The sequence below is a fragment of the Podarcis cretensis genome (genome assembly GCF_951804945.1).
Source record: "Podarcis cretensis genome assembly, chromosome: 16".
NCBI lineage: Eukaryota > Metazoa > Chordata > Lepidosauria > Squamata > Lacertidae > Podarcis > Podarcis cretensis.
Genome location: NC_137186.1, coordinates 29975348 through 30002947, shown reverse-complemented (window position 1 = coordinate 30002947; position 27600 = coordinate 29975348). Strand labels below are relative to the sequence as shown.

The 27600-nt window shown below is 45.2% G+C and overlaps 2 protein-coding genes across 3 annotated transcripts in view; one reads left to right on the top strand and one right to left on the bottom strand.

Annotated features, from left to right (window-relative positions):
- LOC307204850 (uncharacterized protein) overlaps nucleotides 1-27600 on the bottom strand; it is a 90249-nt gene that overhangs the window by 43581 nt on the left and 19068 nt on the right. The gene's annotated exons all lie outside the window — the stretch shown is intronic.
- On the top strand, nucleotides 899-27600 carry LOC307204962 (somatomedin-B and thrombospondin type-1 domain-containing protein-like). 2 transcript variants are annotated; one of them, XM_079957191.1, is made up of 5 exons: nucleotides 899-2552; nucleotides 12960-13142; nucleotides 14659-14749; nucleotides 23867-24025; nucleotides 27147-27600. In XM_079957191.1, the coding sequence occupies exons 1-5, from the start codon at nucleotides 2321-2323 to the stop codon at nucleotides 27250-27252; spliced, it is 771 nt and encodes a 256-aa protein (XP_079813317.1). In that variant the 5' UTR covers nucleotides 899-2320; the 3' UTR covers nucleotides 27253-27600. The 2 variants fall into 2 exon arrangements, with proteins under 2 accessions (XP_079813317.1, XP_079813316.1); XM_079957190.1 differs by having other exon boundaries at nucleotides 12957-13142.

Here is a 27600-nt window from a genome sequence, read left to right as displayed (position 1 = left end):
CCAGAAACAATGCCGACAGCTGAAACAGACGTTTGGCTTCTGAAAAATGTTCGCAAATGGGAACACTTACTTCTGGGTTTGCGGCGTTCGGGAGCCGATTTGTTCGACAACCAAGCCATTTGGGAACCAAGGTACCATTGTATCTTCAGTCCAAAGAGCCTCTCACCAGAACGCTCACCACTGAGGGCAGGGCTGCACAGTCCAGCCAAGCCCATAGAATCAGTCTAGGCCTAAATTTGATCTAGGAGGCAAGGTCAGGCAGGCACCCGCAGTCAGTGTCACAAAGGGTTCATCCAGCAAGAAGAGGACACCAAGACTTGCGCGCTAAAGAACAAGGAACCAGAAGCCTCTGATGTTCCCAGCCACTGAAACATTCAATAGGGACCACTCGGCCACATTCACACCATACCACTTAAAAAGTCATGGCTTCCTCCAAATAAATCTGGGAGCTGTGGTTTATTGAGGGTGCTCAAGAGTTGTTAAGAGAGCTCCTTCTAGTCCCAGGGCTACAATTCCCAGAATTCCCTGGGAAGAAGGATCAATCATTAAGCCACTCTGCAAATTGTAGCTCTGTTGGGGAACAGGGGTCTCCTAGCAACTCTCAGCACCTTCGCTAAACCACAGCTCCCAGAATTCTTTGGGGGGAAGCCATGAAAGTTTAGAGTGGTATAAGGGTAAAGGGACCCCTAACCATTAGGTCCAGTCATGACCGACTCTGGGGTTGCGGCGCTCATCTCGCTTTATTGGCTGAGGGAGCCAGCGTATATGTGGCCAGCATGAGTGAGACGCTTCTGGCGAACCAGAGCAGCACACGGAAACGCCATTTACCTTCCTGCCGGAGCGGTAAATATTTATCTCCTTGCACTTTGACGTGCTTTCGAACTGCTAGGTTGGCAGGAGCAGGGACTGAACAATGGGAGCTCACCCCGTCGCGGGGTTTTGAACCGCCGACCTTCTGATCGGCAAGTCCTAGGCTCTGTGGTTTAACTCACAGTGCTACCCGTGTCCCTTTAGAGTGATATAGTAATGCTTTAAATGTTGTTGTTGTTTGTATGCCACCCATCTCTCTGGCTTGCCCAACCCATTCTGGGTGGCTCCCAACAGAGTATGAAAATCGTGATCAAACAATAAAAACGTCCCGAAACAGGCCTGCCTTCAGATGTCTTGCTCGGGGGTTGCATAAATATGGGATTGAGACCAAAACTGATAGATAGATCCACCCATCTCTAGAGAGGACACACTTTTTGAACACACACAGAGAGAGAGGAGGAGGAAGAGTTACCATTCAATCAATCCCTCTTCCCAGGGAATGAAAGTCGCGTTAAGATCAGACTTTCGTGATATGGAAAGTGACGGGGAACTGAAAAGGGTGGGATAATGCTAGCTTTGTTGCAGCATCATTATTATTTCAATTTACTAGTCGCTTTTTTCTTGCCACGGCAACTCACAGTGACTTCCCAAAAAACAAAGCAAACATGCAAAACCCCCACATACATACATTAAAATCGAGATGATAATAACGCAACAGCATCGTAACTTCCTCGCAAACAGATTGGAAAGAATGCTAATTAATTAACCAACGTCATCTAATCTCCCTGCAAAGAAGAAGAGTCAATAAGCAGGTTGTCTGGAATATGCATATATGTATAAATCACCATGAGGGTCTTTTGCCTTTAAAAAAAAAAAAAAAAAAGTATTTCCAGATTCTTAGAGAATCTGGCTTTAAGACCCAGGAGAAACTTTTACACATGAACTGAAAGGAGGGGAATAACTTTTTTTGGAAGGGGGTGGTGGTGGTGGTAAATGTCCAGCCAATCCCCTTGTGTGCATTGGGAACAACACCCGTTCGATGTTGTTTCTTGTATAAAAGGCCATCACCAGTTCGAAGCTCAGTTGAGCTGTGACAGCTTTTGCTGCCAGCCGTCCATGAAAGGGGGGGAAAGGCAAAGAGCCTTCTCTTCAAGCAGCAAAAATCTCTCCAGCGACCCAGATGCCAATGCTCAGTCACTGAGGACCGCTTGCCAACACCGCCGGTCTCTTAAATAAGAGGCGTCTTTCCTTCCTCTCAAACACTGTCGGCTGGGTAGATGAGAAGTTCGAGGCTTCCACCGAGTCTCTTCCGCCGTGGGACATCATGCCGCTTTAATCCTTTGCCTGGGGAACCCATTCCCTCCGCGGAGGGCCTGGCTTTGGAGCGGGGGCGAGTGCGAAAGAGAGAGAAACTGGGCGAAACGTCTGGAGAGCTGTTGAAGGCCGTCCAGTCTGACTTGTGGTGACGAATCTGCGATTCCTAGAGCTGGTTTTGTAGGGGAGGCAAGCCATGAGGGAACTGGGAACCGGTGTGGGGTACCAGCTAGCCTTCTGCGTGTGGTTTCTGGTGCACGGCCTCGTTGAGGGTGGATGTGGCGACCGAGAGGCCCACAAATGCTGCCCTGGCCGGAATAACGAGTGCTCCAATTTTTCTCTGAGGAAAACACCGTGTTACTGTGACACCTACTGCGAGAAAACCGGGGATTGCTGCGAAGATTATCACTCCGTCTGCCAGATCTCGGGTGAGTTGGCACTTCTGGGTGAGAAGGGGTGACTGCAGAGGGATGTCTGTCGGTGGCTGTCCAATGTGCCCTTCGACCTTCAGGAAGCTGTGGGTGTTTCTCAGGCAGAACAGATTCCAGAAGGGGGAATTTCCAACATGTCCCGGTGCTAGAGATGGGGGAGGCATTCAGTCCAGGGCACATTTTAATACGAGATGTCCAAATTTGCACTCCTGAAACACAGCCTGAAACAAATGATGGTGATCTGTCCAAATTTGCATTTCCTTGAATTTTGTAGTGTGGTTCCCCATCCAAATAACATACCCAGAAACATGTATGTTAGGGGAAAGTGTGTGTTAAACTGCGTCTCTTAGCGAAAATAGATGTATAAAAATGCATTTCGTTGTGGGAACTAGTTTGTAAAAATGGGTTTATTGGGATGAATTCTCACAAAGTTGTGGGGGACTGACTGGACAAATGGGAAACAGAAAACAAAATTGACATATTCATCCACCCCTGCCTGGTTCCCATGTAATCGTGTGGTGTAGTGGTCACAGCATCAGGACTAGGACCTTAGGAGACCAGGGTTCGAATTCCCACTTGGCCATGAAGCTCAGCTTGGAGGCCAGTCACTGCCTCTCAGCCTAGCCTACCTTGCTGGGTTGTAGTATTAATGGAGGGGCCTCATTTAATAAGCAAACAAGCAAACAAATAATCTTTTTAAAGCTCTTCACAGCTTGGGATCAAGGTATCTAGTGGATCACTCACAGCTGGGAGCACTTAGATAATTTTGGAATCTGAACTTAATGGCCTGTGGAGATGCCCCTGTACAGACAGTAACATGGATGACTTCATCTACTTCAAAACAAAGTCAGCCAACCCTATCACATTTGGGATTCTCTGCTGACCATAGACATCATCATCATCATCATCATCTTGTTGTTGTTGTTGTTGTTGTTGTTGTTGTTGTTGTTGTTATTTCTTACCTTCATCTGAGGACCACAGAGTGGTTTACATTATAAAAACACAAAAATACGTATCATAGTAACAAACAAAAACAATACCCCCTGCTCAAAATTAAAAGGCCATGGATTGTTTAATTCGCCAAAGACCTGAGAGAAGATAAAATCACCCCTCCTGGGACAAAACATGTTGGTTAAGGCCCTACCTACACTTAACACATTCAGAGCAATATCATAGCATGTCAAATAGTTGTGGTTTCCCTCAAAGGATCCGAGGAGCTATAGTTTGTTAAGGGCTGTTCAGAGACTGCTATTCCCCTCACAGAACTACAATTCCCAGAGTTCCCTGGGGAGAGGGACTGATGGTTAAACTACTCTGGGAATTGCAGCTCTGTGAGGGGAATAGGGGGGTCTCCTTAGGACACTCAGCATTTTTTGTTTGTTTTGTTTGTTTGCCTTAATTTTTTTATTTCATTTTGACAAAGTAATAACAAACAAACAAATAAATAAATAAAGTGCACCCAATCTCCAAGACCATTCCATTATAACTATCCAACCTCCCAAAATTTCAACACCCCTTGCAATGGTTTAACCCCCTTTCTGTTTTAACAGTATAAATTCTACAACACCCTCCATATCTCCTCAGAATCATTTCTCCTGCATATTCCCCACCTTACATTAATGGCACATGTTAATTTATCATTAATAGCTATATCCCACACCTCTTCATACCATTCTTCCATTTTATATTCCGCTTGCCCCTTCCTAGCTACAATAATTCGTGCAGATGTCAATAAATTTGCGAGCAAGTCAGCATTTTTAAGAAACTACAGTTCCCAAGATCCTTGGGGGTGGGGGGAAGCCACGGTTGTTTAAACTGGTATGATCTAGCTTCAATTGTGTACTGTGGATGGGGCTTAAGTTGCACAGTAGACCCACTGAAATTAATGAACAGGGCTTAACTGAAGTCTATAAATTTCAATAAAGTCTTCTCTCTATGTATATCTTGGTTGGATTCAGTGGTCCAAAGCTTTCAGCACTGAACCGCGGAATAGATGCAATCTGTTTGTAGCGCACCGTTCTCAGCCCAGCGACCGACTCACCCTAAAACCCAAACCGTCTCCCTCCCATTTACCAGCACCTTCTCCTGGCCAATCGGAAGCCTCCGGCCAAGCTTGTGAATGGTCCTGAATAGGTCTGGCATCTCTGTTCTCACACATGGCTTCCCACATTGATGTGGAGAGTCCAGGTTTACTGTCAACAGAAAGGCAGCGAGGAGAGTTTTGAGCACACACAGCCTTACGACATGCAGCAGGAAGAGGGATTGTGTGTCTTTGTGTTTGTACGTGTGTGGAGATGCCCTACAAAATTTGCATCGACATCCTTTTAAACTGGGTTGAGGAGAAGTAGATTATTGGGTTCTTGTTTTTTGCTTTTGTTTTTGAAATATTTTTTATTTGGTTTTACAAAGTATAAAATCATAACAATACCACCATAAAGGTAAAGGTAAAGGTACCCCTGCCCGTACGGGCCAGTCTTGACAGACTCTGGGGTTGTGCGCCCATCTCACTTAAGAGGCCAGGGGCCAGCGCTGTCCGGAGACACTTCCGGGTCACGTGGCCAGCGTGACATCGCTGCTCTGGCGAGCCAGAGCCGCACACGGAAACGCCGTTTACCTTCCCGCTGGTAAGCGGTCCCTATTTATCTACTTGCACCCGGAGGTGCTTTCGAACTGCTAGGTTGGCAGGCGCTGGGACCGAGCAGCGGGAGCGCACCCCGCCGCAGGGATTCGAACCGCCGACCTTTCGATCGGCAAGCCCTAGGCGCTGAGGCTTTAACCCACAGCGCCACCTGCGTCCCATATACCACCATACACTTCCACATTTACAGATTCCTCCGAATCTCTGGACTTCCCACCTCCTCTCTATGGGTCCTATACAATGCTTTTTTTTCTGGCATACCAGCATACCCCTAAACATTTTGTGATTCTAAGTTTGGCCTCATTGAGGGACAGTATTTCAATATGACTAGCAAAATGAGAATACCCCTAAACACTTTTTTTAGAAAAAAGGCACTGGTCCTATTATTGAGCCATTTCTACTGCATCTTTTCCCATAATCTATATTTTATATCACTCCAATGTCTCCATAGTACTTGCTACATTACAAGCATTATTGTAATCCTGCTTACAGTGGACTTTAAGATATATTATAATTTTTCTCCATTCTTTGTTAAAGTTCTGGTCTTCTTGGTTCCTGAGCTGTATGGTCAACTTTGCCATTTTGGCATAGTGCAGCAATTTGATTTACCATTCTTCTTTGGTAAGGACTTCTTTCCATCTTTGGAAGAGGCTAGGACTTGCCAATCAGAAGGTTGGCGGTTCGAATCCCCGCGGCAGGGTGAGCTCCCGTTGCTTGGTCCCTGCTCCTACCATCCTAGCAGTTTGAAAGCACGAAGTGCAAGTAGATAAATAGGTACTGCTCCAGCGGGAAGGTAAACGGTGTTTCCGTGTGCTGCTCTGGTTCACCAGAAGCGGCTTAGTCATGCTGGCCACATGACCCGGAAGCTGTACGCCGGCTCCCTCGGCCAATAAAGCGAGATGAGCGCTGCAACCCCAGAGTCGGTCACGACTGGACTTAACAGTCAGAGGTCCCTTTACCTTTTCTAGTGATAATGATAATGATGATGATAATGATAATAATAGCAACTAGGACAACAATAACTTAAAGCCTCAAGCACGACCCCCTCAGATATTTATTGGGGGCCCAAAGGGACTTGGGCTCCTGGGAGTTGGCTCCTATGGAAATCTCTGGGCCGCCCCTGCCTTTCGGAGAGTGTCTGTTGCAAAAAAATTCGTCTGTTGTTGATGTTCACACAGCACGGTTGGAATGAGGGATTTGGGGGAGGAGAGGGAATGGCATCAGTAAGCCACCCCTGATCTCCAGGGAGATTAGTCCAGTCACAACTCAGCTCGATTACCGAGCAATGGTCTCTGCCAGGGAATAAAAGAGTCAGGAAGCTAGAAACCGCACTAGCAGCACCTTGTTGGTTTAGAAACAGATTCATTCCCGAGAGCATGGACAAGCTCAGAGTGAGAGCGGCTGAGATGACCGCTGCTTCCCTTTCCTCATACCAATGACCCAAGGACCCCTGGCAAAGGACACTTTGATGGGACCTCTGGTATGCTCCCCCTAGCCAGCTAATAATAATAATAATAATAATAATAATAATAATAATAATAATATTTATACCCCGCCCATCTGGCTGGCTTTCCCCAGCCACACTGAGCGGCTCCCAACAGAATATCAAAAACACAATCAAACATCAAACATTAAAAACTTCCCTAAACAGGACTGCTGGTGACTGAAATGAACCACAGGCGCCACTGTTTTCATTTCCCACAATGCCCTGGGTCATAGCCACGTGTTGGGGGGGGGCATTTTGGGTACCGAAAGGGTGGTTGGCTCACAGACGCCATCCCCGGCATGAATATTGAGAAAATGAGAGTAGCCACATTCACAATCTACTTTTAAGATTTATTTATTAAAATTGCATGCCGCTCTTCATCTGAAGATCTTGGAGCCGTTCACAGCATAAAAATACAAAATAAAAACAAGCGGCCTAATACCCCTTTAAGCAGTTGTTGCTTCCTCCAAAGAATTCTGGGAGCTGTAGTTTGTTACAGATTCTAGGAGTTGTTAGGAGAACCCTTCTTCCCCTTCTAGGGCTACAATTCTCAGAGTTCCCTGGGAAGAAGGATTGATTGTTTAAGCCACTCTGGGTACTGTAGCTCTGTGAGGGGAATGGGTGTCTTCTAACAACACCTGGGAACTATAGCTCCCAGAATGCTTTGGGGGAAGCCACATAATGCTTTTAATGTGGCCCAGAAATAAAAGATCCACCCATCTCTAGAAAGGACACTCTTAAAAAATAATAATAACCCCCTCAGGGAAAATAAGGAGGAAATGGAACAGGAAAGAAAGAACTCTGATTGGATAGAAGATTCGGGCAGTCTCAGGAGTGGGCAATTATTAGGAATGGATGGATCTTTCGATTTCAGTTTCTCATTCTTCCAATCTTAAATTCAGCATCTGTCTGTGAATGATTTTTTTAAAATCATCAACATTTTAGTGTGACTTGCTCTAATATTTATGTATCTGTATGGAGTTTTTCCTAAAGTGTTTATGAGCAATTTCCCATAATATCATGCATTTGTATGTAATTTTCACCGTTATATGCATTTTTAGGCACATTTCCTCCTGAACATTTGCATTTTCTTTGGTTGGAGAACAGCACTGCAAAATTCAGAGAAGGGTGAATTTTGAAGGATAGCTGTGTTTCCGTCTGCATATTTGAAATGGAAGGAAAGAGCTAGAGTCAGAAATCATGCAATACTGTAGCAGGGGGCATTGTTTTTGTTTGCTATTATGGTATGTATGTTTGCTTTTTTACATTGTAAACTGCCCTGTGATCTTCGGATGAAGGATGGTAATAATAATAATAATAATAATAATAATAATAATAATAATTTGAGAAGTGTGAATTGGGTACTTTCTCATTAAATTAAGAACAAAATTGATCAGTGTTCCAAGCGCATCCCTGTTTACATCTGTGAACCATTGGAATCAGGCTACAAAATGGTGTCCTCAGTTACCCCTCTAAACAAAATATTTTTGGCAGGCTTCCAAGCTGAGCTCCGCTGTTGATATGGTAAGGTAAAGGGACCCCTGACCATTTAGTCCATTCGTGGCCAACTCTGGGGTTGCGGCGCTCATCTCGCTTTATTGGCCAAGGGAGCTGGCATACAGGGTCATGTGGCCAGCATGACTAAGTGCTTCTGGCGAACCAGAGCAGCGCACAGAAACGCCGTTTACCTTCCCGCCGGAGTGGTACCTATTTATCTACTTGCACTTTGACGTGCTTTCGAACTGCTAGGTTGGCAGGAGGATATGGTAAGGTGAGTATTGTTTAATCTCCTGGAAACTAGGAAGCCAGCAAAGACGTTTCATGTTCTCAAGGCTTACTTCTTTTTTGCAAAGCGGGGTGGCGTTGTGTTTGAAACATAGGGTCTTCCCCCACCCCAAATCATTCAGCCAAATGGGATCAGATGCAGAGAATGGGGCGTTGCAGATTGTTTCTCAGCAGATGAAAACCACGTGTGAAACTCTTGGGAGAAGTTGTGGGTCTCTCTCTGGCCAGAGCAAATAAGTGCTGATGGCAGATGAACCACACACGAATGAATGGCTGAACAGAGCTATGGGAGAAAAAGAGAGGGGCGGAATCATCTGGAGGCTGGCAGGGAAAAAGAATGGGTACCCTTCGTGTTTCGAGGCTTCGCCATGGGAAAGTTTCCGTTGTTAACTAGGGATGGGAAAATCTGTCCATTTCAGTTTCTCTGTGGTTAGTTACTAATGCCATTAAGTTGAGGGCATCAAGAAGGATGAATTTAGTTCAGTTTCCACTTCCTGAAAAAAGATACAAACCAAAATAATGCAGCCATCCTTTGGAATTTGCACTTCTCCAAATTTGGGGGTGCCGGTTTTCCAGTGTGTGTAAAAATGTTCAAGTATGGCATTTGAGCTTTAGGTGCCAGGCAAAAATGTTCCTTTTTAACCAGGCCTTTGATTGATCCGATTTACATCCTATGCGCTTTTAAAATGTGTTTTTTTTTGGGGTGGAACAGCTATTGGGTTGTTGTTTTTATTTTTATTATGCATTTTGTGGTTTTGAGTGCCACCTCTTTCCATATGAACCTACCCGGTCCCCGAGATCCTCTTCTGAGGCCCTCCTTTGTGTGCCTCCTCCTCAAGAGGTCCGGAGGGTGGCAACACAAGAACAAGGCCTTCTCTGCAGTGGCTCCCCATCTGTGGAATGCTCTCCCCAGGGAAGTTCACCTGGCGCCTTCATTACACACCTTTAGGTGCCAGGAAAAAACCTTCCTTTTAAACCAGGCCTTTGGTTGACCTTATTTACATCCAACACCCTTTTAGAATGTGGCTTTTTTGGGGGGGTGGTTATTGTTTTTGGTTTGATTTTATATGTTGTGGTCTTGTGTGTGAACCACCCTGAAAACACCCTCCCCGGTATATAAATTCAATAAATAAAATAAATACGTGTGTGTGTGTGTGTGTGTGTGTGTGTGTGTGAAAATAGCATGCCAAAAATGCATTTCATTGAGGTAGAATTGCTTGGGTTAGGAGAAATTAGGACATAGGACACAGTGAGAACACAAGAAACTGTCTTAGTCAAATTACACAAGAAACTGTCTTAGTCAAATTACACAAGAAACTGTCTTAGTCAAATTATAGGTCCATCTAGTTCAGTACTGAGTACACTGGCAGGGACTGTCTGGGATTTCAGGTTGGGTTTTTTCCCAAGTCCTACCTGGAAATGACAGGACTTGAACCTGGGACCTTCTGCATGAAAAGGAGGTGCTGTACTAGTGAGTTACTGGTTTTTTTGCATTCTAAAGCTGCATTCAAACGATTGGATAAGTGTCCTCTAAGATGTTGACAACTTTTCGTGACAGCTTCTCAAACAAGAAATTCGCAAACCGATGCAGAAATGTGGAGTAACGGAAGAACTGAGAAACCAAAACTGACAAATGCACACATCTCTGCTTTCGCCCTGCCCACCTCTCTATAGTTTACTTAATTTATTTATTTATCATTTAAACCCCACAGTTCCTCTGAGGCTAGACTGAGAGACAGTGACTGGCTCAAAGTCACCCCGTGAACTTCATGGCTCAGTGAGGATTTGAACCCGTGTCTCCCAGGTCATATAGTAGGACATTCTCACCACTTCACCCCTGTCATCACGATCTAATCCTTTCCAGTGGTTCTCCTTCAAAGGCATCTTTTCCATCTACGAGCTCTTGTGTCTCAAACAAATCCTTATCTGATTCTGTACCCACCGCTTCCCTTGGTGTGGAGTTTTCAAGTGATTTAAAAAGAAGAAATAAAAGTAGATCTCATTACAGGGCCTTCAGGAAGGGACCGTTCTAGTGTCAGTGGCCTCAAAGGTTGATTTGGGGGGGGGGGCTGAGGGCAGCTTAATCCTCCTCAGCCCCTAAGAACCACGGCCTTGTATCCTTTGAACTGACCCAACATGGCGGTTTTTGACAATTAACTGGCCCCTCTCTGCTTGATTCAGGACAATGGGGGCCTCCGTGCGATGGATAGACAACCTATTCTCAGCCTGGCAAAGGAGAAGCAGATGTCAGCACATCTGGAATTTCTCACGAGCGAGGGATTAAGGACCGATGACGGAAGTAGCATAATTTGGGGATAGCGTTTTATGTTTAGATTGGGCCGCTTGGTGTGAAAACGGATAAAATATCAACTCAGACGGCGACGTTCAGAGGAGAAGAAGAGGGGAAGGAGGTGATTGATACCACACATAAACACGAATCACCATTCCCCCCCCCCTAAATAAACAAGGAACTTAATATATATGTATCAAAGTTGTACTGTAGGTTGCAGGCTGAGTGCCAGTTTTAGAAGTTCCCCCCAATCTGCACTCTACATTTAATAATAATAATAATAATAATAATAATAATAATAATAATTTTTATTTATACCCCGCCCTCCCCTAGCCAAGGCTGGGCTCAGAGCAGCTGAGCATTTAAAGCAGTCATCCCACTTTCAACCCCAAAAGAGGACAATTTTAGCAAACTCGTACTACAGTGGTACCTCAGGTTAAGTACTTAATTCATTCCGGAGAACCTGAAACTGTTCTTAACCTGAAGCACCACTTTAGCTAATGGGGCCTCCTGCTGCCGCCGTGCCGCCGTGCCGCCGGAGCACGATTTCTGTTCTCATCCTGAAGCAAAGTTCTTAACCTGAAGCACTATTTCTGGGTTAGCGGAGTCTGTAACCTGAGGTACCACTGTACTAAAATTTTAAGGAGGCATCTCTCTCAGAGGCAGAAAGAGAGACGAGAGGGTGGTACAAAGCCAAGGAAATGAGAGAGGGACCAAGAAGTCACAACTGTCCCTGGTAAACCAGTCAAAAATACAAGCAAGGATGGGATCTTTTGCAAATATGTGTCTTGCATCTCTGAATCTCTCTCCATTCTTGTCTGCCTCTCGGATGACAGAGATCAAACGCAGTCTGTCCTGGATTGTGAACTGCCCTGAAAGTCTCTTGCTTCGAGGTGAGATCTCCATTTTGCCCGATGGAGTGTTTTTTTCAGAGGGAAAGGGGTGGAAGAAATTGTGAGCGTATTGAGGGCTTGCTCTGGGGGCAGGGCTGCCAACAGTACCCTCCCCTGCGGGGCGTGGGATTTCGGAGCAAGCAGGCTAGACAGCCATGGAAGAAGACAACTGGATGCAGTGAGTCAGAAGGAAGGGCAAGCTAACATGTTTTGCCAGTGGAGACAGGGGGCTTATTGCTCGACGGGGATACCCGGGTCTGTTTGGCCTCGCCAAAATCCTCAGGATTCCAAGCGCTGTCTCTTTGAGTGATGCCCATTCGAGTCAGACATGAGCCATGAGCTGAGCAGGGAGTGGGAGGGAGAAAAGTTGGGGCTTTCTGTGGCTTCGTCGCAGCTAGAGATCTAGGAGAAATTCAACTTTGGTTGTATTTTAACGCGAAGCTTCCTGATTACGCTTCCCGAACCGGTATTCCGCTATCCTTTGAATTACCCTGGGAACGTCACACGTGTCTGAATTTCATGTTGCAGTTTTTTAACCGAATGCAGTGTACAGCAATGCTTATGTAAAGCAGAAATGTCTGTGCTTATGTCCGTGACAGTACCATACCAAATAAACACAGTGGTACTTTGGAAGTCGAATGGAATCTATTCCGAAAGTCCGTTCGACTTCCAAAACGTTCGGAAACCAAGGCGCGGCTTCCGATTGGCTGCAGGAAGCTCCTGCAGCCAATCGGAAGCCGCGGAACCAACATCAGACATTTGGGTTCCAAAGAACGTTTGCAAACCAGAACACTCACTTCCAGGTTTGCAGCGTTCGGGAGCCAAAACGTTTGACTCGCAAGGTGTTTGGGATCCAAGGTACGACTGTAAATAAAAACCATGGGGTATTAGAGGAAACCGTTTGCAAAAATGCGTTAGGATAAAGTTGCACTAAAATGCTGAGGAAGTTTAAGTAAGTTTTATTATTATTATTATTATTATTATTATTATTATTATTATTATTGCTGAGAACTGAATAGAAGTCTGGAAAAATGAGGAACTGAGAAATGGAAATAGATTTGCCTGCCTCTAGTTACAGGTGTGAAAGGTTCTGTGCCAACTTTGGTGACTCTACTGATCTGTTTCCCATCCTTCTCTCTCTCACCCCCCCTTCACATACTGTTCCTACCCTGATTCATTCTGCTCTTTATCAACACTTCTCCTATCCCCCCCCCCTTACTTGGGGATCTCCCTTGGCTGCAACTGTCCTTGTGGTGTTCCCCCCTCCACCGGTTTATCCTATTCCACCCCCTTCTTCCCTCATCTCTAGCAGCTGTTGACTGTGTGGTCGGCCCTTGGGGTCCCTGGAGCGAATGCAATGGTCTTTGCGGTACGGGCAGCAAAGACCGGACTCGCCAGGTCACCGTGCCGCCTCGAAATGGAGGAACTCCCTGCCCAGACCTAAAGCAGAGACGAGGGTGCCTTGGGGAGAACTCGGCCTGCGATGCAGCAAAAGGTACGATGCTGATAGCAGTGGCGAGATTACAATATAATGAAAACACATGTATATATAACAGGTGCATATCTAAATGCAATTAAAACAATTGCATATACAGCGGTACCTCGGTTTTCGAATGTCTCCGGAGTCGAACGTTTCGGTTTTTGAACGCTGAATACCTGGAAGTAAATGCTTCCGTTTTCAAACGCACCTCAGAAGTTGAATGGCTTCCACTGAGTGTTTCTCAGTTTTCTCAATTAAATTTGCAGACCGCCCTTTGAGCCTTGGTTTTTTAACATTTTGGAAGTAGAATGGTCTTCCAGAACTTATTACGTTCAAATACCAAGGTACCACTGTTTAAAATAAATTTTATATATAGCGATTATTTACCTGTTATTCATTTATGAAATTTATATCCCTCCTTTTTCTCCACGGAGCTCAAGGAAAATGGAAGGTTGCTGTGCAACAGCCTTAAGTTTCTGTTGCCAGCTTCATTATCTGTACATGCAAGGAGAATCACCGTCACCCTGTTATTCATTTCAGGCTTCAGTGAGCCTTGGGCTAACCTGCTCCTCATTCCTTCTCCTCCTCTTCTGTGAGCGAGAGCAAAATCTCCCAAGCTGACTTTGGAACAAGCCATGGTTCCACAGTATGTCCAAACCCAGGGAACTGTGGTTTGTCCTAAGCAACATTTGTTAAAACTAATCAAGAATGCAACATTGGTTAAAACTAATCAAGAATGTGCATGTTATGTACTGAGGTTCTCACCCTGGGCCATTAGGGGGATACTGTAGATAGTTTTCACTCAGGTCCACATATGCAAATAAGGGATTGAAAGTGACGTTCAGTGATTGGATAGTTACAGAAAGTCGTTACTGTTGTGTTGTAGTGGAGCTCTATAATAAGCAGGCTGGCTGAACCCTTCAGTTCAGTTCTGTTCTGGCCTGTGAATAAACAAGAGCTGTCTGAAGAATCGCTGTGTCGTCTGATATGTTCACCCACAACTTAACAGTGCAGTCGTTTCATCATCTGGACTGTTGAGTTACTTTGGGTGAGAAATGCACTAATGACATTTGTGTCTACACTGCCCTGCTCTCCTCCCCCAAACTCATTTGCTGTGAACAATTCTTTGGAAGATTTACATAGCGCTATGTTTTATAGCATCAAAACGGTGCCATTAAGTCACAAATGGTGCATGCTTTGAGATTCAAAGATGGTTGTAATTAGAAACAATTCCCAACGAATGGTTATAATTTGACCTGCTCAAATGTAAATGGATTGGTTTTAAATAAAGTAAATGCTGATTAATTTGCAGGTTTTGAAGTACCGAAAGGCAGTTAAGTGCCTGTATGTAAATTTGTGGTGCTCCTAATGAGAATAAGAAATAACTTTGCTCTAGCTATGCTGTCAACATTGTACCCCTTTGATTAATTTTCAGCTTGTTCTTTCCTCTTAAATTCTCTGTGCTAGCCTGACATGATGAGTGTCTTTAATCAGATCATGGCTCCTTTTTTTTCCATGTCTCTTTTGACAGAGGTGGCTAAGATTCTGCCTGATTCTTTTAAAAGGGATTTTAAGGACCCCTGGAGAAGACCTCACATGTTAACGAGGGAGAAGCTGCCAAGGTAGGATGTCCCTGGATGTACATTTCCAAAATATAAGATAAAAAATAAAATAAAATAAAACCTACATACAGCAACAGTGTTTTGTGTTGTGTAGGCTCTTATGATGTAAGTCAGTGTTTCCCAACCTTGGGCTCCAGCTGTTTTTGGACTACAACTCCCATCATCCCTAGCTAGCAAGACCAGTGGTCAGGGATGATGGGAATTGTAGTTCAAAAACAGCTGGAGGCCCAAGGTTGGGAAACACTGATGTAAGTAATGGGCCCCGCCTGCTAGCCTGCTCCCTAAAATATCACTGGTTTGCTCATTTCTATATATAGAGTGCCTACATTCTGCATGGACTGGTTGCAGGGCAACATGTGCAAATGGCATTAGATACTTATTATGTCCATAAATTACCATATAGCATATATTCAACACAAAAAACAGCGACAATTTGTTCTTGGCAAAGGACAGCTGGACATATAAAGGGCCCCATTACCTTCAGTAGCTTAGGACCTCATCAAACCTAAATCCGGTCCTGATACCACCATATACGTCAGGGTGGTTCACAGAAAAAATCACAATATATAAAATCAAAATAAGAACCATGACCCAATAACACCCACCCCAAAAAAGAGCCACATTTTAAAAGGGCATGGGATGTCAATCAAATCAACCAAAGGCCTGGTTAAAAAGAAACATTTTTGCCTGGCGCCTAAAGGTGTATAATGAAGGCGCCAGGCGAACTTCCCTGGGGAGAGCGTTCCACAGACAGGGAGCCACTGCAGAGAAGGCCCTGTTCTCATGTTGCCACGTCTCGAGGAGGAGGCACACGAAGGAGGGCCTCAGAAGATGATCTCAGGGGCTGGCTAGATTCATATGGGAAGAGGCGGTCCTTGAGGTATTGCGGTCCTGAGGCGTTTAAGCTCTTACGTTCTTGTGGACGCCTCTCCTCCTTGAGATCTCCTGCGTGTTGCTCTCTTCCCTTTCTCTCCCTCCCCCTCCCCGTGTTCAGTGACCGGCTTTAGTAAATGCGAGGGTGGAATTTTAATCAGGATCATTAGCAGGATATTATCTGGGAGAGGCCTTTCCAAGTAAAAGCAAGAAAAAGAAGGAAAAGTGTGGGGTGGCTGGGTTGCATATTCTTCTTCACCGTCTCCCGTGCATAACATGGAACATAGCCAGATTGCGTTTCTGTGGCGAGGGGTTGCCGGAGGGCTTAGGGTAGCCTAGTTAACTAAGCAGCCAGCCCCAAAGTTCATTGTTTGGCTCCAGTTGGCATCATGTGCTAGGCCACATGTTCAGCATAGCTGGCCGGCTTTGCTAGTGAGGTTGGGGGGGTCAGGGGAGAGAAATAATTCCCTGCATGGCTTGAACCTCAAATAGAGGTCCTTTTAGTTCAGGATCAGCTTGCTGCAAAGAAAGAAGGAAGCCAGGAAAGCGGGCGGGGGCAGGGGGGGGCGGGAAGGCTGTGAGAAAGAAAGCATTTGACTCTTCTGGATCAAATCAAATTGTGCCCACCCCCAGTTAGGAATGGAGAAGGGATTCAAATCAGGTCATCTACCTAATCCGCACTTTCTAAAAAATGATAGGTAAGCTGCCCTTCGATATTATCATTTCTCTGAATTTTGCAAGGCGGTTCTCCAGCCTAGTAAGGTGGACCAAAATGCACATAGAAATGTACCTATAATGTGAAATATACTCGGAGTCGAGAGTGGATTTCATGCTCTTTATTCAGCTCATAGTGGTGAGGAGGAATGGACGTTCCCCCAGAATGTCTGCTTTATATACATTATTTACACAAGGGGCCCCACGTGATTGGCTAATTCCGGGATTCTGCTGTAGGCCAATCAGGTTGCGGATTCACTTCCACCTGGAGCTGGATTGGGTGGCTCCTGTGGACCAATCAGACTGCTGCATTCTGGATCCTATTGTTCTAGGACCAATCAGACTGCTGCCTTTTGGATCCTATTGTTCTAGGACCAATCAGGCTGCTGCATTCTGAATCCCATTGTTCTAGTACCAATCAGACTGCTGCATTCTGAATCCTATTGTTCTAGGACCAATCAGACTGCTGCATTCTGGATCCTATTGTTCTAGGACCAATCAGACTGCTGCATTCAGAATCCTATTGTTCTAGGACCAATCAGACTGCTGCATTCTGAATCCCATTGTTCTAGTACCAATCAGACTGCTGCATTCTGAATCCCATTGTTCTAGGACCAATCAGACTGCTGCCTTTTGGATCCTATTCAACTCACTACATAACAAAATGAAATTAAGAAGAAGAAAGAAGAAGGAAGTTGTGTTTTCCTTGAAGTTCCATTGTACTCTACAAGGCTTGCACATCATTCTTTTGAAAGTAAAGCACCTTGTGTTTTCAGTTTTCCTTGATGCTTATGTTTGGAGGATACAGGGCAACTTATTCTTGCTGTCCCCCACATTCTCCTTCTCTAGAATGGCCCTGGGAGCCAAGCCTCAGCGGCTGACTCTGATTGGCTCCAATCAGCACAAAGCGGGAGAAGAACTCTTCTTGGTAGCTAAAAAGCACCTCTTCCTTGCTGATTGGTTGGTTCTGGGATTCTAGTCTTTGACACCCACCCGGGACCACTGCACCTCTGAGCCAGACAGATTGGTGGGGCAGTGCTCCATTTGTCCTAGTGAACCAATATTTCAGACCCTCCAAATGTCCCTATTTTTCCAGGGACAGTCCCAGATTTGCAGTAGCCGTCCCGGTTTCTGATTTGATCCCAAAATGTCAAGCTTTTCCTTAAAAGGTAAGGTAAAGGTACCCCTGCCCGTACGGGCCAGTCTTGACAGACTCTGGGGTTGTGCGCCCATCTCACTTAAGAGGCCAGGGGCCAGCGCTGTCCGGAGACACTTCCGGGTCACGTGGCCAGCGTGACATCGCTGCTCTGGCGAGCCAGAGCCGCACACGGAAACGCCATTTACCTTCCCGCTGGTAAGCGGTCCCTATTTATCTACTTGCACCCGGAGGTGCTTTCGAACTGCTAGGTTGGCAGGCGCTGGGACCGAGCAGCGGGAGCACACCCCGCCGCAGGGATTTGAACCGCCGACCTTTCGATCGGCAAGTCCTAGGCGCTGAGGCTTTAACCCACAGCGCCACCTGCGTCCCATAGCTTTTCCTTAGGATGTCTCTATTTTCATTGGAGAAATGCTGGAGGGTTATGGAGGTAGGCGACCCCTGAGCCAAGGAGATAAGTAACTATACAACCTTTAGAAGACATCTGAAAGCAGCTCTGTATGTGGGAGGTTTTCTTTCAATGTTTAATTTTTATTTTTATTTTTATTTTTATATATGTTGGAAGCCGCTCAGAGTGCCTGGGGCAATCCAGTCAGATGGTAGGGTATAAATTATAAAATAATAACTATAATCAGGCAGAGGGCCTTCTTGGTAGTGGTGCTGGCCCTGTGGAATGCCCTACCATCAGACGTCAAGGAAATACAGTCATACCTCGGGTTACAGACGCTTCAGGTTCTGTTTTCTCGGGTTACTGACCCGCCGAAACCCAGAAGTACCAGAACAGATTACTTCCGGGTTTCGGCAGTGGTGCATGCACAGAAGCGCCAAATTGCAACCCGCGCGTGTGCAGATGTGCCGCTGCGGGTTGCGAACGTGCATCCCGCACGGATCAAGTTTGCAACCCAAGCGTCTACTGTAAACAACTACAGTGGTACCTCGGGTTAAGTACTTAATTCGTTCCGGAGGTCCGTTCTTAACCTGAAACTGTTCTTAACCTGAAGCACCACTTTAGCTAATGGGGCCTCCTGCTGCTGCCATGCCGCCGGAGCACGATTTCTGTTCTCATCCTGAAGCAAAGTTCTTAACCTGAAGCACTATTTCTGGGTTAGCGGAATCTGTAACCTGAAGCATATGTAACCTAAAGCGTATGTAACCTGAGGTACCACTCTATCTGACTTTTAGAAGACATCTGAACACCCTGTTTAGGGAAGTTTTTAATGTTTGATATTTTATCGTGTTTTTAATATTCTGTTGGTAGCCACCCAGAGTGTCTGGGGAAACCCAGCCAGATGGGCAGAGTATAAATAATAAATTATTATCATCATCATTATTATTATTGACTAAAGGTAAAGTTAAAGGGACCCCTGACCATTAGGTCCAGTTACAGATGACTCTGGGGTTGCGGCGCTCATCTCGCTTTACTGGCTGAGGGAGCCGGCATACAGCTTCCGGGTCATGTGGCCAGCAGGACTAAGCTGCTTCTGGCGAACCAAAGCAGTACACAGAAACGCCGTTTACCTTCCCACCTGAGTGGTACCTATTTATCTACTTGCACTTTGACGTGCTTTCGAACTGCTAGGTTGGCAGGAGCAGGGACCGAGCAACGGGAGCTCACCCCATCGCGGGGATTCGAACCGCCGACCTTCTGATCGGCAAGTCCTAGGCTCTGTGGTTTAACCCACAGCGCCACCCGTGCTCCTTATTATTGAATAGGGTTTCCCATATTTTTCATCGGAGAAATGTTGGAGAGTATAGTCTTTGCTGGCTCAATCACACAAGCAGCATCTAATCCTGGCCTGGAGGACTGAGGAGAGAGGCCCCTCTTTGGCATAGTTACTTGGGAGAGCTACACTTCTTCCCGGCTCTCTTTTCCTTGGAACAGAACCAGAGCAGAGAGAGAGAGAGAGAGGAATGCTGCCAAGGCCAAGCAATTTCTGGACGATGTCGCCTTTCCCTCTGATGTTCCATCGATTGTCTCCGGCCGCCGGATTCTCGCACCAGAGTGTCGTGCCAGCCAGAGATTCTGGCCTAATTAGGGAGACACAATCAAAGCCCGCGGCTCCGCGAGGGAGAAGCTTTGGTGTTGCTGAGATACAGCAGACGGGCTCTGCGATGTCCATGCATTGCTCCCGGAGCTGTCGCGTGACATCTGGCAAAACTGGCCTCCTTCGTACACGGCGCTCTCAAAACCGTGGATGCAAAAATTTGTGGAATATGCAGAAATGGTGAAGCTTACCGGAAGAATACGAAATCAAGATAAGATTTTTTTTTAAATAAAAGAATAGAAATGGTTTGTTGAATATTTACAGATAAATTGCAAACAGATAAAAACATTGGCAGGGTTATTGTAACCACCTGCAGTTTCATAAGAGTATATATCTAAAGAAGATGAATAAAGGAGCAAATTAAGTTCATTTGGATATGCTGAAGATATTAGAAATAAATTTAAGGAACTGTAGAAAGAAGAGGAAGGAAGCCAAGTTTTTATTTTTCCATTTGTGTGTGCAGAATTAGTCACACCTTTACTTTTGTTGTCTCTTACATAAATATTTAGGTCAGATCCATCATTTCTCCTTGTTGCTCCTTTCACACCTTTGAAACGTCAAAATGATTGTAAAATTAGTGAAATGTATAAACTTGAAAAGTATATATATATAAAAAAGAAATAAAAAGCTGAACCATCACAGTAAACAGATAAACCCACCAGGGCAAACTTTACAAAAGACCTGGACGATTTTAAATGCCAGCAATTGTTTTTTTTAGAGGACTTCTTTTGGGGTGTTATTGTTGGGGTGTTGGGGTGTTAAATAATTGTGGGGTGTTGGGGTGTTAAATAATTGTGCCAGAGCAAGGATTAGTGTTAGTGTAATAGGACTCCCACCCAGGTGTCCTGTGCCATCCCCAAAGCTGTGCCAGAAGGCTGGGTGGAAAACTCAGCACAAATTCAGGGGGAGGAGAGTGTGAAAATACTCCATTGTGTAAGGAAAAATCCTTGTGCTGTTGGAACAGGGTACTTGTCATTATAGTGAATACAATCCTTAGTGCTGATATAAGGTAATCATAGCATGGAGCCAGGCCAGACTCTTTTGAGAGGGCATTTCACAACAGGGGCCAGCACCAAAAAGGTCCTGTCTCCATTAGCCACCCAACACACCTCATTTGGTGTTGGTGGGCACAGAAATTTACTTAATAAATTCGCAGCCCAATCCGATGGAGATATGTGTGTATCTACTCCCGTGCAGGGAAGGCAGAGGTGAAGTTGGCTGTGTGCCCTACCACACAGAGAACAGTTCTCTATCTGAAATCATTCTATGTTTGAAGGGCTCTCCAGGTCTGGTTCCACTATACAGTGGTACCTCTGGTTGCGAATGGGATCCGTTCCGGAGGCCCGTTTGCAACCTGAAAAGAACGCAACCTGTGTCTGTGCATGCGCGGGTCGCGAGTCACTGCTTTTACACGTGCGCGTGACGCCGTTTTGTGCGTCTGCGTATGTGTGAGTGGCGAAACCCGGAAGTAACCCTTTCCAGTACTTCTGGGTCGTCATGGGATGCAACCTGAAAACACGCAACCTGACGCAAACGTAACATGAGGTATGACTGTACTTTTAAAGCCCTCTGATACTACTTTAAACAGCCATGGCCTCCCCAAAAGAATTATGTAGTTTGTTAAGAGATTTTTTTTAGGAGGACCCTGTTCCCTTCACAGAGCTTTTTTCTGGACTGGAACACCACAGAACAGGATGGTCTGTTTTGCCTCCGGGAATGCTGTTTGGGAGCCAGGAATAAACAGGAAGTCGCAGAAGCAAATAAGAAGCTTTGGATTATGAATCCCAAGAGAAATGCCTAAGTAGCATTCCTTGGTCATCCCTGCAGGGTACCCCTGCTTGATCAGCCACCATATTATAAACAGAGAAAAAGAACAAACATATCTGACCAATCCTGCCTCCTTTATGCTAGCACTGATCTTTGGTGTGTAAATTGTGTATTCATTTTTCTCCTAACCAACAAGCTGAGGATGAAGTTTGGATTCTTCTACATCTGTTGGTGGAATCACTTAGTAACAGAACTTCCTTCCTTCCTTCCTTCCTTCCTTCCTTCCTTCCTTCCTTCCTTCTATATGTGTCAGGGACTGTGTTGAGGAGGAATGGTGGGAGCCTCCCCCTCCCCCTGTTCCTGCTCCTGAATCTTCCCAGGAGCAGGAGGACAGTATAGATTTGGAACAGTGGTTTGCAGAGGGGCACAATTCAGAAGGCAGAAGCTGGGAAATACTGGATGGGGAACAGCTAGGAGAAGAAACAGTGGAAGAGAGAGAGTTAACAGATTCACAGTCTCTGGACAGCATTCACCCCCCTTCTCCAAAGTCCCGGAGAGCTCAGAAAGTGGCAGAACAGAAAGCACAGAGGGTAGAAACTCAGATTACAAGACGTAGAAGTTAACAGGGACATAAGGGGGGGTGTAATCCTTAATTGGGAGCACCGCCATTTCTAGAAGACGTGTTCTTTGTTCTCTCGCTGTGATTATGACAGTTTCTAACTGGTAAAAAGACTCCTTTTCCTTTGTTCTGCTTATCTACTGCCACAGGGGCAAGAAGCCGATTTCCTGAAGGCTGACAATATGTTTCTATCATGTCACCTCTTGCTCACATTTTCTTTAAACTAAAATTTCCCAAATGCTGCCACCTTGCCTCCTAGCGGAGTTGCTCCGTTACATGGTCCCATCAGTAGCATCCTTCCGACTCCCGGGTACCTAGGCTGCTAGCCATCTTCCCCCCTCCAACAAGGCTTGACAGAGCCAGGGCAGAGAGCGTTGTCCTCGCTTGGGTGTGGCTTCATGATCAACTCCACATCATCACAACAGTGTCATTGTGAAGCCAGATCAGAGTGAGGGCAACGTGCCCCGCCCTTGCTCTGGAGTCTTCTGCCTAGAAAAGAAGACCCAATAGCTGTGACAACCTTCCTACCTAGTGGGCGGCTGTGTTTCAGTTTGTATATTCTGTTGAAAATAATAATAATAATAATAATAATAATAATAATAATAATAATAATAAATTTATTATTTGGACCCCGCCCATCTGGCTGAGTTTCCCCAGCCACTCTGGGCAGCTTCCAACAAAGATTAAAAATACATTAAAATGTCACACATTAAAAAGTTCCCTAAACAGGGTTGCCTTCAGCTGTCTTCTAAAAGTCAGATAGTTGTTTATTTCCTTGACATCTGATGGGAGGGTGTTCCACAGGGCGGGCGCCACTACAGAGAAGGCCCTCTGCCTGGTTCGCAGTTGCTTTGCTTCTCGCAATGAGGGAACCGCCAGAAGGCCCTCGGCGCTGGACCTCAGCGTCTAGGCAGAACGATGGGGGTGGAGACGCTCCTTGAGGTATACTGGTATAATGACCAACTTAGGCATAATTGCAACTTAGGGCTCTTCTATACTTCTCGGAAACTACAACTAATCCAGAATGCGGCAGCTAGACTGGTGACTGGGGGCAGCCGCCGAGACCATATAACACCGGTCTTGAAAGACCTACATTGGCTCCCAGTACGTTTCCGAACACAATTCAAAGTGTTGGTGCTGACCTTTAAAGCCCTAAACGGCCTCGGTCCAGTATACCTGAAGGAGCGTCTCCACCCCCATCGTTCTGCCCGGACGCTGAGGTCCAGCACCGAGGGCCTTCTGGCGGTTCCCTCATTGCGAGAAGCAAAGCTACAGGGAACCAGGCAGAGGGCCTTCTCGGTAGTGGCGCTCGCCCTGTGGAACGCCCTTCCAGCAGATATCAAAGCAATAAACAACTACCTGACATTCAGAAGACATCTGAAGGCAGCCCTGTTCAGGGAAGTTTTTAACGTGTGATATTTTACTGTATTTTTGGTTTCTATGGAAGCCGCCCAGAGTGGCTGGGGAGGCCCAGCCAGATGGGCGGGGTATAAATAATAAATTATTATTATTATTATTATTATTATTATTATTATTATTATCCCATGATTTCTCAGCATGGGGCTCAAAGGTTTTTCTTTTCCCCAGGGAAAACCCACAGTTGGCCGCAGAATTAGAACAAACATCCGCTGGGTATTGCGCAGATTCACATTTGTTCCGATTCAGTGGTAAACAGAGTGTTTTCCCGGCGGACCTGTACCTAGAAGAAATCACAAGACGAATGCAAGTGTGCATGAGCTTTTAAGTGGATTGTTCCCTGAACTGGAACTGTATTGCATCTCTCCCCCCCCCCCAATCCTGTTGTTGGTGGCATCCGTCTGTCTCGAGAGACGATGACCTCCATTTGTGTATATCCGGGGTGCGGAGGGCAGGAATGGTTTGAAGGCAATTTAACCAAGCCTTGAGATCTAACCCTTTCCTTGCTCCCTCTCTGTGCTTTCCAGTTACTGCATCTACTTCCGCCTGACGCAGGTGAGCCCTGCCTGCCGCCTGCATTTCTGGAGCAGGCTGCTGGCGAGAGAGCGTCGTGTCTGCGTGGAATGCCAAGGGAATGCCGTGGGCAGCAAGAAACGGTGCCAAGGGGACGGTCTGCAGGGAGCCAGGTGTGTGGTTGCAGACTCCTTCAATAAACAGACACCTGTGATCTTTGAGACAGCTTTACTTGGTCCAGAGCAACAGCGGCCGTTGGCAGAACCCACAAAAGTGGACTCTGTAGGCCTATAAATCAAACAGGCTTATACAGAGGCTTTCTCTTGCCTTAGTTTTACACATGCATAGAAATTAAGCCATGTTCTCAGAGGGAAAGCATGTCTGCATTGTCAGAGCTGGATACCTGATCCAACAAGAACAGTGTGCCAATTCTCTGCCAGGCTAGCATATACATATAGTTGTTGTTTAGTCGTTTAGTCGTGTCTGACTCTTCGTGACGCCCTGGACCAGAGCACGCCAGGCACTCCTGTCTTCCACTGCCTCCCGCAGTTTGGTCAAACTCATGTTTGTAGCTTCGAGAACACTGCCCAACCATCTCATCCTCTGTCGTCCCCTTCTCCTTGTGCCCTCCATCTTTCCCAACATCAGCGTCTTTTCCAGGGTGTCTTCTCTTCGCATGAGGTGGCCAAAGTACTGGAGCCTCAGCTTCACGATCTGTCCTTCCAGTGAGCACTCAGGGCTGATTTCCTTCAGAATGGAGAGGTTTGATCTTCTTGCAGTCCATGGGACTCTCAAGAGTCTCCTCCAGCACCATCATTCAAAAGCATCAATTCTTCGGCAATCAGCCTTCTTTATGGTCCAGCTCTCACTTCCATACATCACTACTGGGAAAACCATAGATTTAACTATACAGACACACACACACACACACACACGCACACACTTTTTTTAAATTAAATTTTATAATTTACATTTCAAAATATTCATTTAAACAACCTTAAACCAGTGATTTTCCTTCTTCTCTTTCCGTGGTTCATTTTGCATACCAAACATCCCTGCATATTTTACATAAACTAAAACATTCAGTAAACCATTGTTACATCCATCAAAACTTATTTACACTGATGAATTTATCTTCAGGCTACCAATGTTTTTAAATGAACACAATTTTAACCCATATATTCAGTGAACATTTTCCAGTCTTCTTTAAACGTATTTTCTTCTTGTTCTCTTATTCTAGAAGTTAAATCTGAAAGTTGCGTGTATTCCATCAGTTTAAGTTGCCAGTTTAAGTTGTCGGGACCTCACTTGTTTTCCATTTTGGGGCTAACAAAACACAGGCTGCAGTAGTAGTATACATAAATAACCTTTTTTGACACCTGGGAATTTCAGTCTGAATTATCCTCAACAGAAAGGACTCTGTTTTTTGTGTGTTTTTTTAGGAAAGTACCTTTAAACATTTTTTCCAATTCATTATATATTATTTCCCAATATTCTTTTACCCTTTTACAAGTCCACCACATATGATAAAACATACCCTCAACCTCGTTACATCTAAAGCACTTTTCTGATTCGGACTTATACATTTTAGCAAGTCTACTTGGAGTTAAATACCATCTGTAAATCATTTTCTGGTAGTTCCCCTTCAATGAATAACATGCTGTGAACTTCAGATCGCTCTTCCAAAGTTCCCCCCAGAGATTCAAATCTATATTATGTCCTGTATTGCCCAGTGTGTCATAGAAGCTTTAACAAGTTCATCTTTTGTTTCCTAATCTAACAACAGATTGCACATTTAGATAACTATTATCCTGTACAAATATGTAATTTCTGCTGTAGCTCTCTCTGAGGGGAATTAGCCCGATTTAACAACTCTGTGGTGATTGATATTTTTTTATACACACACACACACACACACACACACACACACACACATATGGCACGATTTTATTTCTTATATAAGTATTGAGGCACACCGTCACTCAGAGCTTTCAGTATATGCCTGGCTCATTTAAGACTATATTTAAGTCTATCTTTATTCTCAACGATGGAACTCACAGGTGGAGAAATACTTTGATTTTCATAAATATTTATTATTTGTACAGTGGTACCTCGGGTTACATACGGTTCAGGTTACAGACTCTGCTAACCCAGAAACAGTACCTCAGGTTAAGAACTTTGCTTCAGGATGAGAACAGAAATCGTGCTCCGGCGGCGCAGCGGCAGCACGAGGCCCCATTAGCTAAAGTGGTGCTTCAGGTTAAGAACAATTTCAGGTTAAGAATGGACCTCCGGAACGAATTAAGTACTTAACCCGAGGTACCACTGTAAAGGGAATTTTTGGGTAAAAGGGGGGAAAGCGCTATAAATAAGTCACAAATTATATCATTATAACAAAAGATATTTTTTTAAAAACCTATGGAAAATAGTTTAGAAATATATTTTTGCTCTTCTGCGCCATCTGCTGTTGCATGTTTATAATGCATTCAAATCGCTGGTTGTTGTTTGTTTTTTTACTAATGTAGCTGAGTCCTTTGTGTGAGTTACTGCTTTATTACCCTTTGAAGCTGTGCTGTATCTTTGAACTTCTGTCCTTCCAGGCCGTGAAACATTATGATTTGATTTACAGTAGAACCTCTACTTACGACCGCCCCTACTTGGGCCCGATCCAAGTTGCGACCGTGGCAAACCCAGAAGTAAATACTGGGTTTGCAGCAATTCACACACATGCAGAAGCGGCTTCTGCTGTTTGTGCATGCGCAGAAGCGGCTGCCGCCGTCTGCACATGCGCAGAAGCATGCTGTCGCCGAATGCACCTGTGCACAATGTCGCTTCTACCAACGACCCATTACGCCTAAAGGACAGGCTGTCGGAATGGATTATGGTTGTAAGTAGAGGTTCCAATGTATTTGTTTATTTATTCGTTGTTTTCTTACTTTTTGTTATCTTTGCGCTTTACAGTGGTACCTCGGGTTACATACGCTTCAGGTTACAGACTCTGCTAACCCAGAAATAGTGCTTCAGGTTAAGAACTTTGCTTCAGGATGAGAACAGAAATCGTGCTCTGACGGCGTGGCGGCAGCAGAAGGCCCCATTAGCTAAAGTGGTGCTTCAGGTTAAGAACAGTTTCAGGTTAAGAACGGACCTCCGGAACGAATTAAGTACTTAACCCGAGGTACCACTGTATTTATTTATATTGCTTTTTGTAACAAATCAATAAAAAAAAAAATTTTTAAAGGAAGGAACTGGAAACTGTACCTTGTCAACTCCAGCCTATTTTCTGTCTTTCTCTAGAACATTCTGGACTGCGGCGTCCATCGCTGGCTGTCAGGGATCTTGGGTACAGGAGTCTCTACAGGAGAAATGTGTGTGCCCTCAACTCTCCTTTATCTTCATATGACGCCATGTCAAGCTGAGTGGCAATCTTAAGAAAGAAGAAAGACCGAACGTCAGCTGCAGCTGTTTTGGGTTGTTTTCTTTTGGTAAAGAAGAGAGCTGCAGGAGTCAATAGCAACCTTCAAGCTACATTTTCCCAATCATTATGCACTCATTGTTTCCACTTGTTTTATAATGGACACCTGACCGTGTATTGTTTCCAAGCACAACAACGTCTGATTCAATCTCTCTTTGTTAACAAAAGAAAAAAAGAACTGCATATATACATACATTATATACCTCTGAAAAAGGTATACTACCTCCACTATTGCAGCTAAAATGGAAGATGGCATATTTTGTCTGCTTTCCACAA